Raw genomic sequence first — 15,148 nt, 5'->3', positions numbered from 1 at the left:
CGAGTTTGCTAGGCAGGTGGGGAGGACCGATGGGGCCTTCACGCCATCAGCACCCCGGCTCTGGGAGGCTCGGTCCTCTGCAGAAACCGCCCCCCCCAAACACCTCACAACAGCCTGTGCCGGCAAGTTCATTAAAAGCAGTTTGCATGAGCCCGAGGGGATCAGAGGCCTGCTCTGTTTTCTGTTCCTTGACCCTGCCTTCCTGTGGGTCCAGCATCCAGAGGTACGCCGTCATCCCCTTATCCACCAACTCGGGCCTCATCGGCTGGGTCCCCCACTGTGACACACTGCACGCCCTCATCCGGGACTACAGGGAGAAGAAGAAGATCCTTCTCAACATCGAGCATCGCATCATGCTGCGGGTATGTGCCGAGGCTGCCAGACCAGCCTCGAGTGTCTCGGAGGCAGAACTCCCAAGCTGGGGAAGCTGCACAGAGCGGCTTTGTTCATTCTTCTGCACGTGTCCGTCACGGAAAAGTATTAGAGGGAATTAGCTGTTGATGAAGCATTAATGATGTGAGTCCTAAAGCAGACAACCTTCTCTAAGGAACAGAAGGCCCCTAAATCCCAGAAATCAGGTTCCCATCACCCTGCGTGAGACTGGGCAGTATTAGGGGCCAGGCCGCATGTGCGTACCAAATCCGAGTGTGCACAGAGCCCGGGCCGTGTGGGGAAACAGTGTGTAGCAGATGTGTAATAATAAGAAGGAGAATCGCCTGTTCCCCAGACCGTGACCCCTCCTCGGCTTGTGCCGAGGCCGGGCCTCCTCTGTCAGTCTTGGGCCCTGGCGCTTGGTTAGAGTGGCCACTGCTCTGCCTCATTGCCCTCCTTTTGGCTGCGGCGGCGAAACTAGAACCCAGCTCTGCCTGGCCCCGGAGCCTCGTTTCTTCCCGGGTGGAAGCTGCCTGCCTCCAGCCGTGCTCTCAGGCAGTTTTGTCCCATGCAGATGGCTCCAGACTACGACCACCTGACCCTGATGCAGAAGGTTGAGGTGTTCGAGCACGCCGTCAACAACACCGCCGGCGATGACCTGGCCAAGCTGCTGTGGCTGAAAAGCCCCAGCTCCGAGGTACAGCAGCCCCACCCTTGGCGCACCTGCTGTGCCGGGAATGGCTTTCTCATGTGTTCCTGCCAGCCGGTGGACGAGCCTTCGGGACGAGTAGCTGTCGATAATGGGCCGTCTGTGTAACAGACATCGAGCGGGCAAGCCTTGCCATCCAGCAGAAGTAGCCCCGTAGTTTAATGTTACTTGCAGTAGTACTTGAGCTCATTATATAGTAAAGCTAGTAAACCTTTTTCATATGTGTTACACATTTTCTATGTATTTGGTTTTTCAGTTTTGTTAATAGTATATTTCTTGGTTTGGAATTTTTTGGTTTTGTTTTTGTCTTTTGGCTGCCCCACAGCATATGGAGTTCCCAGGGCGGAGATCAGATCCAAGCCACAGTTTGAACCTAAGCAGAAGCTGTGGCAACGCCAGAGCAATAAGGTGTCGTGCCCGGTCAGGGATCGAACTTATGTCCTAGCGCTCCCAGGGCACCAGTGATCCTGTTGCACCACAGCAGGAACTCCTCGTTTTGTTTCTGATGTACATTTTTAAATACCAGAAGTGAATAGATTTTTAATCCTTTAGAGTTTCTTCTGTTGGCTTTATATTTAGAAAGGCTCTCTCTACCTCAGGATTACATTATCTTGTTACCTATATTTTCTTATACTAGTTATAAGGTTTGTTTTTACATTTAAATCCTTACCCGATGTGGAATTTTTTTGCTGTTGTTGTTGTTGTCTTTTTAGGGCTGTACCCATGGCATACGGAGGTTTCCAGGCTAGGGGTAAAATCAGAGCTGTAGCTGCTGGCCTACACTCCAGCCACAGCAACATGGGATCTGAGCTGCATCTGCGACCTATACCACAGCTCACAGCAACACCAGATCCTTAACCCACTGAGTGCAAGGCCAGGGATCAAACCCGCAACCTCATGAATGCCGGTTGGGTTCGCTCACTGCTGATCCACAACAGGAACTCCAATATGAGTCTTTTCTTAATGGCTAGTTTCATATATCCAGATAGTTTTCCCAGATAAGTTTTGGGATTATTTTGTCAAGGTCTTGAAAAAAAGTGCCACTGAGTTTTTATTGAAATTACATTAAATGTAATTTAAATAATCTGGGAGGACAACATTTCAGCCTTTTTTTTTTTTTTTTGTCTTTTGTCTTTTCAGGGCCACACCCGAGGCATATGGAGGTTCCCAGGCTAGGGATCTAATCAGCGCTGCAGCTGGCCTATGCCAGAGCCACAGCAACACCAGATCTGAGCCGCGTCTGTGACCTACACCACCACTCACGGCCATGCCAGATCCTTACCCCACTGAGCGAGGCCAGGGATCAAACCCACAGCCTCATGGTTCCTAGTCGGATTTGTTTCCGCTGCGCAACTTTTCAGTCTTAAAAGGACATCCTTAAATGGATGTTTTTATTTGCTCAAGTCTTTACTTTTTCTTATTTTCTTTTTTGGCTGCCTTGCGGCATATGGCGTTTCCAGGCCAGGGATCAGATCCAAGCTGCAGGTGCAGCCTAAGCCACAGCTACAGCAATGCCAGATCCTTAACCCACTCTGCCGGGCTGGGGATCAAACCTGCGTCCCAGCACTCCCAAGGTGCCATTGATCTCGTAACACACCAGGAACTCCAAGCTTTATTTTTCTACGCAAAGTTTATTTATTCATCTACGTGCTCTGCATTTCTAATGAAGTTGATTTTGAGTGTAGTTTATTGTAATGATGAATGGGATTTTCATTTCCTGTAATTATAAATGGGGTTTTTCTTCTGTTATATGTGCTAACTGGTTATTGATAGACTGTAAGCAATTGAAATGATTATGTTGACAGCAGTTGAAGTGTCTAAAGCCTCAATTCACATGAGCTCCTGTGTTCTAGGTGTGGTTTGATCGAAGAACCAACTACACTCGCTCTTTAGCAGTCATGTCCATGGTTGGGTATATTTTGGGCCTGGGCGATAGGTGAGTGAATCTGTTTCTTTGAGCCTTCTTTCTCCATTATAGTTTTCTTGAATGGTTTCATTGTGTTTTCCAGTGAAATTTATGACCGTTTGATAAATACTTGTATTTTGTACCCTAGGCTTTTTTTTTTTTTTTTTGCAGCCTTAACCTTAGTCCCCTGCTGATTATCCATGCGAATAGAACAACACGTCAAACTAAAGTAGTTCAAGGGTGCTACTTTCAGGAGTTCCCGTCGTGGCTCAGTGGTTAGCGTATCCCACTAGGAGCCATGAGGTTGCAGGTTCAATCCCTGGCCTTGCTCAGTGGGTTGAGGATCCAGCGTTACCGTGAGCTTCGGTGTAGGTTGCAAACGTGGCTTGGATCCCACGTTGCTGTGGCTGTGGTGTAGGCCGGCGGCTGCGGCTCCAATTAGACCCCTAGCCTGGGAACCTCCATATGCCGTGGGAGCAGTCCAAGAAATGACAAAAAGACAAAAAAAAAAAAAAATAAGGGGGCACTACTGTCTCCATGGGTTGGTTTAATGTATTAAAAACCATATTTAATCCAGTTGATTTTATGGATTCAATAAACATTTATCAGTCACCACTTTGCTAAGGTAAGTAATTCCATTTCTATAATGGAAACCAACCAAAGTAGATCCTTCTGATGTTTCTGCATAATAAATGTCATCCAAATGTACTGAGTGAAAAAGTAGCTTAGGAATGTTCAGAAATTAAAAAAACAAAACAAAAAAAAACCCTAGCATTCTACTGTTTTTCTCCTGAGATCATGTCTTATACAATTATTTGAGAGTAAAAAAAAACTTTATCCCACAAAAATAATAAATTCCTGGTGTTCTCACCATGGGGCCGTGGGTTAATGATCCTGCTTGTCTCTGTGGCCTTGCTGGTTTGATCCCCAACCCAGTACAGCGGATTAAGGATCCAACGTTGCCACCCTGTAACCAGAAACCTTGGGGGAAGCACATTTTCGTGGTATCATGGGGCAGCTTGTGATTCTCACAGATATATTCTCCTCTGAGGCCTACCTAGAGCAGGGCTTGGCAGACTTTTTTGTAGAAGGCCAAATAATGACTATTTTAGGCTTCACTAGCCATACGACCTCTGTCACAACTGCTCATTTCTGCTTAAAAACGGCCTGAAACACCACACGGACAAGTGTGGGGCTGTGGTCCAGGCAAACTTGACTCACAGCAGTGCGGGCCCAGTTCGACCTGGCCTGCGTGCTATCGTTTGCCAGCCTGTGGCCTAGAGCACCACACACTGGTCAATTTGTTCATCTGAGCTGCTCTCCTGACCCCTCCTGGTCTCTCTTCTGTTTCTCAAAGACACCCATCTAACCTGATGCTGGACCGGCTGAGCGGGAAGATCCTGCACATTGACTTTGGGGACTGCTTTGAGGTGAGCGCATGTTCACAACAGCCCGTGAAGCTCCCCTGCCCCGATGACCCCTTTCCGCCCCCTCTGGCCACTTAGGCAAACGTAAACCCACCATGCATGAGCCTCCCGCCTGCCTCTCTTGACTAAGGCGACAGAAAGTCAGTCTCACAAATGAAATCCGTGCTCTCTCATACTGGCTGGAATTAGGCTCAGGCGGGGGGGGGGGGGGGGCACTGTTCCTGTCCCCTTTGTAAGCGGAGGGATCCCTCATCCCCCACTTGGCCTGCTGGTCGAAGGCCTGGGGCCAATGCACACTTGTCCTTTTGTTCCCTCTCCCTCCTCCCCCTTTCCTTCTCCCACCTCCTCCCCCCTCCCTCCCCCACCTCTTTTATTCATTTATTTATTTTTTAGTTGTCTTTAAAATCCCAGGGACAAGTCCCTTCACTAAAGTCAAGCCACTTCCTTTCTGTGCTCTCATTGAAATCAGTGTTAGTTAGTGATGCAAGGGAAAGCCCCCTGCCTGCACCTGACTTCTGCTCAAAAAAACAGCCTAGGAGTTCCCGTCGTGGCGCAGTGGAAACGAATCCAACTAGGAACCATGAGGTTTCGGGTTTGATCCCTGGCCTTGCTCAGTGGGTTAAGGATCTGGTGTTGCCGTGAGCTATGGTGTAGGTTGCAGACGAGGCTCGGATTGCTGTGGCTCTGGCATAGGCTGGTGGCTACAGCTCTGATTAGACCCCTAGCCTGGGAACCTCCATGTGCCACGGGTATGGCCCTAAAAAAAAAAAAAAAAGAAAAGAAAAGAAAACAGTGTAACCAACAGACTTGGTCTTTCCCTTTATCACGCTTAGGTTGCTATGACCAGAGAGAAGTTCCCAGAGAAGATTCCATTTAGACTAACGAGAATGTTGACCAATGCTATGGAGGTGAGTGGAAATTGGTCACGAGCTGCTTTGAAATGGGACCCGTGCCAGGATGACCTTCTCTGAGGGCAGGCTTCCGTATTAAATCTCCAGTTCCCCCAAATGCCCAGGTTATTCTGTAGTCGTTTCCTGGTATTTTCCATTGTGTTCCATGGGAATGATCAATCTGTGAAAGTCTTCACCAACCTTTACCTCAGACCTTGCTTCCTGTGGATCCCAGTCCTTTGCTCTGGAGACGTTTCCGGCCTGATCCATTAGTGGTGGCCTATGTTTTCTTCCTAAGTGGGGTCGTAAGGGCTGCGGGGGCCAGGGTCAGTGACATGCGTGGTAAGCGGCTCTGGCCCTTCTGCAGGTCACTGGTCTGGATGGCAACTACAGGATCACGTGCCACACGGTCATGGAAGTGCTTCGGGAACACAAGGACAGCGTCATGGCCGTGCTGGAAGCCTTCGTCTATGACCCCTTACTGAACTGGAGGCTGATGGACAGTGAGTAGCTCGTGCCTGAGAACTGGAGTCTGCACCTCCCAACGTGGGAGTGTTGGCGTGCTCCGTGTCTCTGACCTGTCCCCCTCACACCCGGAGCCTGAGGCGCTGCCCAGCCACCTGCGTTACATTTTCACAGAGCAGCTCTGGTGGCTGGAAATGAACTTTGCAAGTATTTTTATTAACTAAGAAAACTCCAATCATGAGTTTAGAAGCTAGTTAGTCTTTTTCAGGGTACATTAAGTGCTTGAGTGATTTTGGGGTGAGTCTTGTGTTGAGTAGCAAGATGGAATTCTTATGGGAGATCCAATCAGTTGTGATTTTGTGATTCGGGCCAGCAACGTCTCCATCTCTTTTTCCTACCTCCTTAGAGGGTGTTTACTGGCCAGAGACATCTGCTCTCTGTGATTGTCATACTTGCGCCTTGTTATCTGGTTTCCGTGGTCTGAATCCAGCTCCGTCATCTAAAGCATCCCTCTGGATCGGCTCCCCGAGCTTCCATCCCCGTTTACTCTCAAGCAGAGCAGTACGTCTTTGGTTCTCTCTTAGGCCTTACAGCTTGGGGGAAATTACATCTATATGATTCTATGAAAATAGATCATCCAAGCTTTTTTCAGGTCAAAGCTTGAAGCACCTTTTAACCCTTCCTTCATTTCTTTCCCTAGCAAACACCAAAGGTAACAAGCGATCGCGCACAAGGACGGATTCCTACTCTGCCGGCCAGTCAGTAGGTGGGTGCGTCCCACGAGGGACTGCAGAGCCTCCTGTTTCTGCAGCCGCGGGTGCTTTGTTACCCTCAGTGGTAGAGCAGATGCTGAATATGAGGACAGGAAACATTTCTCCCTAGAGGGTCTTAGCAGTGAGAGGTTTACAGAGATTCTGTCACTGCTAAAACATCACATAATAGGCATTTATTTAATTTTAAAAACTCGGTCTAGAAGTACTTACTGAGCACCAAGTATCTAATATATATATATACATATTTTTTCATGTAATGCCTCGCAGGAAGGAGTGGGTACCTAAAGCTCAGAAATTTTGATCAAACTAATTTTTATCTGTAAAAACACAATTCAAAGTATGCCTGAGGGGTGTTCCCGCTGTGGCACAACAAGATTGCGCTCTAGGACACAGGTTTAATCTCCAGCCTGGTACAGTGGCTTAAGGATCCCGAGTTGCTGCAACTGCAACCACGGATCTGATCCCTGGCCTGGGAACTCCAGCCAAAAAAAAAAAAAAAAAAAAGAAAAAGAAAGAGTATGCCTGAGGGAGTTCCTCCTGCGATGCAGCAGAGTTAAGGATCTGGCATTGTCACAGCAGTGGCTCAGATTCAGTCCCTGGTCCCGGGAACTTCTATATGCTATAGGTGCAGCTAAAGGAAAAAAAAGTATGCCTGAATATGAGCCAGTGTTCCCAAGCCTTTTCATGGTGTCTGGGTTGGGATAATTACTAGCTGTATATATTACCCTGATCCTAACGCTTTATTAATAGCTCAGAAATGGGAAGATAGAAACAGCGGAAATGTCCTCACATTGCTGCCCGAGGAGCCAGGAAACCACAGGGTACACGTTTCCAAGAATCAGAACAGGGTTCCAAGAAGATAATGCCCTTCCAAGAGCCAGAGTGGGGTTTGTGTTAAGTGATCCCGGAGGTCTTAGAGGAAAGCTGTGTGACCTTACTCTCCCTTCTTCCCCTGGTCCCTGCCCCGAGCCTAACGCTTTGACCCCCGCCTCTGGCAACATTCGGCGGCGCAGCTCACAATTTGGGAAATACTGTTGGGATGTAAAGGAGTAAAGCCTTCTCTACAAACACCTCTGGAGCATTTGCAGCTAGTTACTTAGCTCAGCCAAGTAATGTGTAGAAGTGCAAAAAGAATCCCCTGAAGACACGCAGAATCCCATTATGGAATTGACCAAAGTATTTACATGATAATAAAGAGAACAGTGAGCACTGCCCTGTGTGATCAAGTACCTTGCTGGGTCTCAGACAGGAGTTACCTCTCTGAGCTGCGGATGTTGCAGGCGCGCTTGGGTTGGTGGAATTTAAGCTGACCTTACTGGGTGGAGGGAACCTGGATGGAAAGAAAGGAGGGTCCTGGGCGAGAAATCGGGATCCTGAATTAGTGTTACCTGTAAGTAGCTAGGACTCCGCCCTGGACACCTGGACACCACGGCAGGATTTCTGAATATACCTGAGTCACCCACAATGTCGGGGTGCCTTGAACAGACGACCGGTCTCAGCCAAATGTGTGATACTTCCTGGTTTTATTCTCAGGGTCCAGCTCATACATACGTTACAGGGTGACTCTCGAGGGCTGCCTATGAGGGGCACAGGGGCACTGGGACAGCCTGTTCTGGTGGCGCCAGGTGGTAGTGAACCCGGTTATTTTTATGAGGCTTAAGAGTTAAGTTCCAGGGAATCATTAATGAAAGTATTATTTGCTGAATAGCACAGGGAACTATATCCATCACTCGTATGGAACATGATAGAAGATTATATGAGAAAAAGAATGTGTGTGTGTGTGTATATATATATATATATATATATATATATATGTATGGCTCACTACAGCAGAAGTTGACAGTACAGTGTAAATCAACTGTAATAAAATTTTTAATAAAAAAATAAATATTAGGAATTCCTGTCGTGGCGCAGTGGTTAACGAATCCGACTAGGAACCATGAGGTCGCGGGGTCGGTCCCTGCCCTTGCTCAGTGGGTTAAAGATCCGGCGTTGCCGTGAGCTGTGGTGTAGGTTGCAGACGCGGCTCGGATCCCGCGTTGCTGTGGCTCTGGTGTAGGCTGGGGGCTGCAGCTCCAATTCGACCCCTAGCCTGGGAACCTCCATATGCCGCGAGAGCGGCCCAAGAAATAGCAAAAAAGACCAAAATAAATAAATAAATAAATATTAAAGAAAAACATAAAATAAATGAAAGTATTATGACTTCAGTTTAAAGGCCTATGGTGTACAAAGGCGATATGTAAATAATGTCATAATTCTGATTCTAGACTCTTCTCCTGAAGCCCACAGTCAGTTGAGGGTGACCCTAAAGCCTGTGAACTTTTCTTTTAATGACTGTGCCCGCAGCATGCCGAAGTTCCCAGGCCAGGGATCAAACCCGCACTGCAGCAGCGACCCAAGCCACCACAGTAACAATGCCAGATCCTTAACTGGCCGAGTCCCCGGGACATGCCCCCCAAGGACCTTTTCTCCCCAGAATTGATGTCTCAGTTCCTCTAAGGAATAATATTTCAGTCATGTGCATGTCCCATTGAAAGCTAATTTTCTTTATGTTGTTACCGGTTGTGTCAAACCAAACAAATTGTGTTACCCCGTCTTTGGCTCATGGCCTGTTCTGTAAGTCAGAACATTCTATGAGTGCTGTGTATTTGCAGCGTCGTGCTTTGCAGACTGAAGGACGTTTCCCTACGTGAGGAGTCTCCCTTCCTCTCTCCTTTCCCCTGAGGCAGCGAGGCACGTGCTGAAGGGAAGAGGCCACGTGCAGTGGCAGCGCTCAAACCTCGGAACGGTGGCTTCTTGGTGTTGAATTTTCTGCTAACTGGTATTTTTTCCCTCCTAGAAATTTTGGATGGTGTGGAACTTGGGGAACCAGCCCATAAGAAAACGGGGACCACAGTGCCAGAATCTATTCATTCGTTCAGTAAGTGCAGCCTCCGAGGAATCGCACCGTGGCTGGCTCATTGAGAAAACAGCAGCTGTGTGTACCATGAGGGGGAGCGGCCAGAGGCAGCAACAACACCGCCTTTGAGCCGAAAAGCCCTGTGAATTTCTCGTTATGTTCTGAGGACAAGGGAGACAAAGAGGAAAAAACTGCTCAACACTTAGCGCAGTGAATGTCTGAGACAAACAGGGCCGTCCACTGAACCTGCTGTGATGATCCAATCTTATTGTCATTTCACTTTTGTGTCTTCCAGTTGGAGATGGTTTGGTGAAACCGGAGGCCCTAAATAAGAAAGCTATTCAGATTATTAACAGGGTTCGAGATAAGCTCACTGGTGAGTGTGTGTGCGTGTTTCCTTAAAGGGTGGTCAGCCTGGGTTCTGGTGGTATTGGTGCCTAAACTTTGATCCTGAGCTGCCAACTGGACGGTGCCCGAGGTTAAGGACGCTCGCTGTCTGACTCTCTCTAAGAACTGGTGGACTTCCTTTAGGAAATGTTGTTACTCTGGCTGTTACAGCAGCAAGTAAAGGTCTGTTGAGTTCAAAGTCAGGCAAGTTGAAGAAAAAAGGTTTTTTTATCCTCATGGCTTGATACTCGAGCAAATCTGACCACTCGATTCATCACCCATCTGACCTGAGGAGCTGCTATGGAGTGGAGAGCAGGGAAGGGGAGAAATGAGACCTTAGGAACAGGAGCCATGTCACATGGACCAGATGGTGTGACATGGAGGTGGGAGGCAGGGAGGCCAAAGACCCCAGCCCCCACCCCTGGTTGTGTGACCCCTGGGCCTCTGTCTCTTCGCCTGGAAGACGATAAGAATGCCTCCCTCAATATGTAGAGAGAATGAAATGAGACGAAGGAGACCCAGCCCTGAGCATCAGGGCCTGGCGCGTATGCTTTGTCATCAAGGTATATTGATTCATGAGCACCTGTAAGTGCCGGCTGCTGCAGCAATGGTGTTGGCAAACACAGTCAGGTTCCTTGGCTTCATGGGACCTAGAATCTAAAGAGGACTACTGTCAGGAGTGGAAGACAGACTGGAGGAATTTAGTTCAGAAGTTCAGGAAATGCTTCCCTCAGCAAACTACCCATGAGCTGAAATCTGAAAGAGGAGGAGTTAGGGAAAGGAAACAGCACGTGGAAAGGCCCTGTGGTGGGAAGGAGTACAGCAAGGAAAAGGGTCAGAAAGCCTGCTTGTCTTTGCTGCCTGGGGGAAAGGCGGAAGGAGCACAGTGCAAAATGTTTGGACTCTGAGTGAGCCAGGACCACATCACACAGGAACTTATATTTTTATCCTGAATCTCATGGGAGGTTGGAAACCTCTAGAGGGTTTTCAGTGGAGAGGCGGGGAGGACCAGGGTGAGTCTGCAGCCTGCTCTGGCTGTAAGTGGAACACAGGCCAGAGGGGAGGAGGCCACTGACACAGTCACGCAGGCTGGACAGGGTGGCAACAGAAATGGGTTCAAGAGATCTGTAGGAGGTGGAGTTCCCGGAAACGAATCCAACTAGCATCCATGAGGATGCAGGTTCAGAGGGTTGAAGATCCGGCATTGCCATGAGCTGTGGTGAAGGTCGCAGACGCAGCTCAGATCCTATGTGGCTGTGGCTGTGGCCGGTCGTTATTGCTCCGATTTGACCCCTAGCCTGGGAACCTCCATATGCCATGGGTACAGCCCTGAAAAGCACCAAAAAAAAAAAAAAGAAAAGAAAAGAGGGAGAGATCTTTAGGAAGTAAAGTCCAAAGGATTGATGAGGGGGCATGCGGGGCGGGGAGGGGTCAAGGATGGCTCTGGTGACCTTCTGGGAGCTGTGGCGAGCTGACAGCTGGACTAAAGCAGCTGAAGAGAAGGAAGCGAGAGGGAAGCAAGGAACGGAGACAGGTTTCGGCAGCCTGCACTCCCAGCTGCACAGGGAGGAGGGAGGACATCGCTGGAAAAAGAGCAGCTGGATGTGAGGCTCCTTTTTCCTGGAGTGGGAGAGAAGGACCCGTTCTTTCAGCAAAGGGAGGACGTAAGAGGCAGGATAACCGATGCTACAAGGCTCCTAGGAAAGCGGGAGTTGGGAGTTCCCGCTCCGATGCAGTGGGTTAATGAGCTGGCTGGTCTCTGCAGAGGCGCCAGTTAAATCCCCAGCCCAGTGCAGTGGGTTAAGGATCCAGTGTTGCTGCAGCTGTGGCGTAGGTCGCAGATGAGGCTGGGATTCAATCCATGGCCCAGGAACATACGTGAGCCATGGGTGTGGCCAAAAAAAAAAAAAAAAAAAAAAAAAGCAAGCGAGCAGGAGACAGTGGATCAAAGTGCAGGTGAACTTGGCCTTAAATGGGAAGAGGGTCAGCTCCCAGGTAATGGGCAGGAAAAAGCAGGTCATGTTGAACAGATCCAGCACCTAAACACTGCTGACATGTCAGGGAACCAAACCCGTGCACAGTGAATCCGTGAACTCAGAAAGGGCATCTGCGGAGGGCGAGAAGCCAGAGGAGAGGCTAGGGGAGGGCAGAGGACGTGAAATGGCCCTCGTGGGGACAGCGAGGCACACGGTGGCCAAAGCAGCAGCCAAGCCAACCATGGGGACAGCGAGGCACGCGGTGGCCAAAGCAGCAGCCAAGCCGGCCCGGCAGAGGGGGTTTTAGCCGCTTGCCTGACTCGAGGATGATTATGGGGGAGAAGAAGGAATCTTCAGCAGCCCGTTGGCCAGATCTCTGCCACCCTGAGCTCCGCCGACCATAGGACCGGACCCTCCGTAAACCAAGAACCAAGTCTGTGTCAGGAGGAGACTCTTCCCTCGGGTCACCAGGAGGTGAACTTAAAATCCAGCTGTCCGGGGAGTTCCCGTCTTGGCGCAGCAGAAACAAATCCGACTAGGAACCATGAGGTTTTGGGTTCCATCCCTGACCTCAGTGGGTTAAGGATCTGGCGTTGCCATGAGCTGCGCTGTAGGTCGTAGACGAAGCTCGGATGCTGTAGCTATGGTGTAGGCTGGCAACTGTAGCTCCAATTGGACCCCTAGCCTGGGAACCTCTATATTGCCATGGGTGTGGCCCTAAAAAGCCAAAAAAAAAAAAAAAAAAATCCAGCTGTCCAGAGTTCCCCTTGTAGCTCAGCAGGTAAAGAACCCGACTAGTATCCATGAGGATAAGGGTTTGATCCCTGGCTTAACTAAGTGGGTTAAGGATCTGGCATTGCTGTGGCTGTGGCGTAGGTCACAGATGCAGCTCCCATTCCCCCTCTAGCCCAGGAATGTCCATGTGCCACAGGTGTGGCCCTAAAAGGAAAATTTTAAAAATGACATAAAATCCAGCTGCACAGTCCTGCGTGAGGAGGAACCGATTTGGGCCACAGAGACAGTTAAGCTGAACGGGGATGGGGAGGGAGGGGGCAGGAGGGAGTTGATAACCAGATGCAGGTTGAATGCTTTTTTCCTCATGTCCTAGGTCGGGACTTTTCTCATGATGAAACCTTGGATGTCCCAACGCAAGTGGAGCTGCTCATCAAACAAGCCACATCCCATGAAAACCTCTGCCAGTGCTACATCGGCTGGTGAGCAGGCTGTCAGAGCATCTCTGTTCAAATGAGCAATCAGGACCCCACCCTGGGCCCCAAACCTAGAGCTGCAGAGAAAGATGGGGAGAGGGGCAGTCCATACAGGAAATTGTGTTTCACATCTCTTCAAAAGTTTGTGTTCATTGTGTGTGCTCATTGTTCCAAAAAGGAGAAAATGCCAAGATATGGATGCATATTTCAAAGGCAAACACCAAAATAAAAAAACTACCTTTCAAAATGGTTTAGAAGAATAGGTGGGAATTCCCGTCGTGGCTCAGCGGAAACGAATCTGACTGGTACCCATGAGGACACATGTTCCATCCCTGGCCTCGCTCGGGTTGAGGATCTGGTGTTGCCATGAGCTGTGGTATAGGTCGCAGACATGACTCAGATCCCACGTTGGTGTGGCTGTGGTGTGGGCTAGCAGCTTCAGCTCCAATTCAACCCCTAGAGTGGGAGACTTCCATAGGCCACATAGGTGCGGCCCTAAAAAGACCAAAAAAAAAAAAAAAGAGAGAGAGAGAGAAAACCCAGCTATTATCCATGAGGATTTGAGTTTGATCGCTGGCCTCAGTGGGTTAAGGATCCGGCGTTGCCGTGAGCTACAGTGTAAGTCTCAGATGAGGCTCGGATCCCATGTTGCTATGGCTGTGGTGTAGGCTGACAGCTGCAGCTACAATTCAACCCCTAGCTTGGGAACTTCCATATGCTGCAGCTGCAGCCCTAAAAAGCAAAAAAGAAAAGTAAAAAAAAAAGACTAGGTGAGGCCCCTGATTTTGCGGGGAGGGGGTCTTTTTGGATGGTTGCTGTCAGTTGGGAAATCCAGGAAGGGCAAAGGAGAAGCAGCCAGAGCGGATATGCAAAGACAGTCTTGCCATCCGGGATTGGAATCTCAAGGACCACTCCGGGGTCTGCTTTGATTGCTTGCCCGAGGCATGCTGGAAGGTGGAAACTTGAGAGCGAGGGCGACAGGCAAGTGTCCCTCTGGGGCGGCTGCAGCCGTCAGCCCTGACTGGAAATGATGAGCACGTCCTACGCAATTAGCGGTGGGAGGTGTCAGGGAGCATCCCGGGGCATCGGACTTTGGTCTTTTCATTTTCAGTGTGTCCGCATAAAGCTTTGAAGCAGCCCAGATTATTAAAATATTCCTTTTCTCTCTGTCTTCTTAGGTGTCCTTTCTGGTAACCGGAGGCCCAGACATGCCCACAGCCGTTCTCGGGAGGCGTTTGTACCTTGGTGTAGGCCTCCACTCAGCTGAAAGCGCGGCCAGAAAGTTGGGCCCTGTTAAATATTTTGAAATGTAAATGCAACGAACTACTGTATATTCAAAGTTGGTTTGCACCAACTTTCTAGCTGCTGTTGAAGAATATATTGTCAGAAACACAAGGCTTGATTTGGTTCCCAGGACGGTAAACACAGTCATGCTACAGAAATCAAGCCGTCGATTCTGGGGAACAGACGATCCATAACGTTAGAGATACGGGTTTGGACCTAACTCCCAGAAGAACTCCGAAGCGTCTGCTGATGGGAGAATGGCCTCGTCACTCCTCTCAACAAGGACACAGCGACTCAGCGCAGTCACGAAGCCTCAGGTCGCGGAGGACATGGATTAGGATTCAGAACCATAAGGAAGCGGGAGAAGCTGACTTCAGCGCCTTCACCCATCTCATTACCTCACTGGTTCCGCGGACAGCACCATCGACCTTTGCCAGACGGGCCAGAGCCGGTGGGGAAGGGCCTTCTGCCTCGCCCGTGCTGCTGCGACCACACACGGCCATCTGCCGACCCCAGCCACCAGGAGGGGGGTTCCTTCAGCTCACCGGGCAGATGTGGGGGGCGAGGGGGGCGGTCACAGGGCAGCGGGGCCCACGCTGGCTCTCCCCAGCACGGTTCTGGGGGGTTTTCAGTGAGGTCTGAATGCTCTGTGCTTAGAGCAAGGGCTTGGAATACACAGGAATGCTGTCATGGAGGTGCTGACACAGAGAAGGAAGGTCTAGCACGTGTTGGGAATTAGGAGCAAAAGAAATATTAAACTAAATGCACAAAGTATAAAGCGTAGCCATGTCTAGACACCATGTTGTATCTGAATACTTTTTGTGCCAATAAATGACATCAAACTTTTAAAAA

At 49.5% G+C, this 15,148-nt stretch overlaps 1 protein-coding gene across 1 annotated transcript in view; it reads left to right on the top strand.

Moving 5' to 3' along the window:
- Positions 1-15,148, top strand: part of MTOR (mechanistic target of rapamycin) — a 125,925-nt gene extending 110,777 nt beyond the window's left edge. Inside the window, exons 48-58 of the mRNA XM_003127584.6 lie at positions 215-362; positions 947-1,069; positions 2,935-3,017; positions 4,345-4,417; positions 5,248-5,322; positions 5,672-5,807; positions 6,470-6,535; positions 9,382-9,462; positions 9,737-9,817; positions 12,913-13,018; positions 14,191-15,148. Coding sequence (XP_003127632.3) covers positions 215-362; positions 947-1,069; positions 2,935-3,017; positions 4,345-4,417; positions 5,248-5,322; positions 5,672-5,807; positions 6,470-6,535; positions 9,382-9,462; positions 9,737-9,817; positions 12,913-13,018; positions 14,191-14,206 — 988 coding nt within the window. The 3' untranslated portion in view covers positions 14,207-15,148. The remainder of the gene's footprint in view (positions 1-214; positions 363-946; positions 1,070-2,934; positions 3,018-4,344; positions 4,418-5,247; positions 5,323-5,671; positions 5,808-6,469; positions 6,536-9,381; positions 9,463-9,736; positions 9,818-12,912; positions 13,019-14,190) is intronic.

Source organism: Sus scrofa, chromosome 6 (genome assembly GCF_000003025.6).
Source record: "Sus scrofa isolate TJ Tabasco breed Duroc chromosome 6, Sscrofa11.1, whole genome shotgun sequence".
NCBI classification, from domain to species: Eukaryota; Metazoa; Chordata; class Mammalia; order Artiodactyla; family Suidae; genus Sus; species Sus scrofa.
Note: the sequence above shows the minus strand (reverse complement) of the source record. Positions and strands in the feature narration are given on the sequence as shown.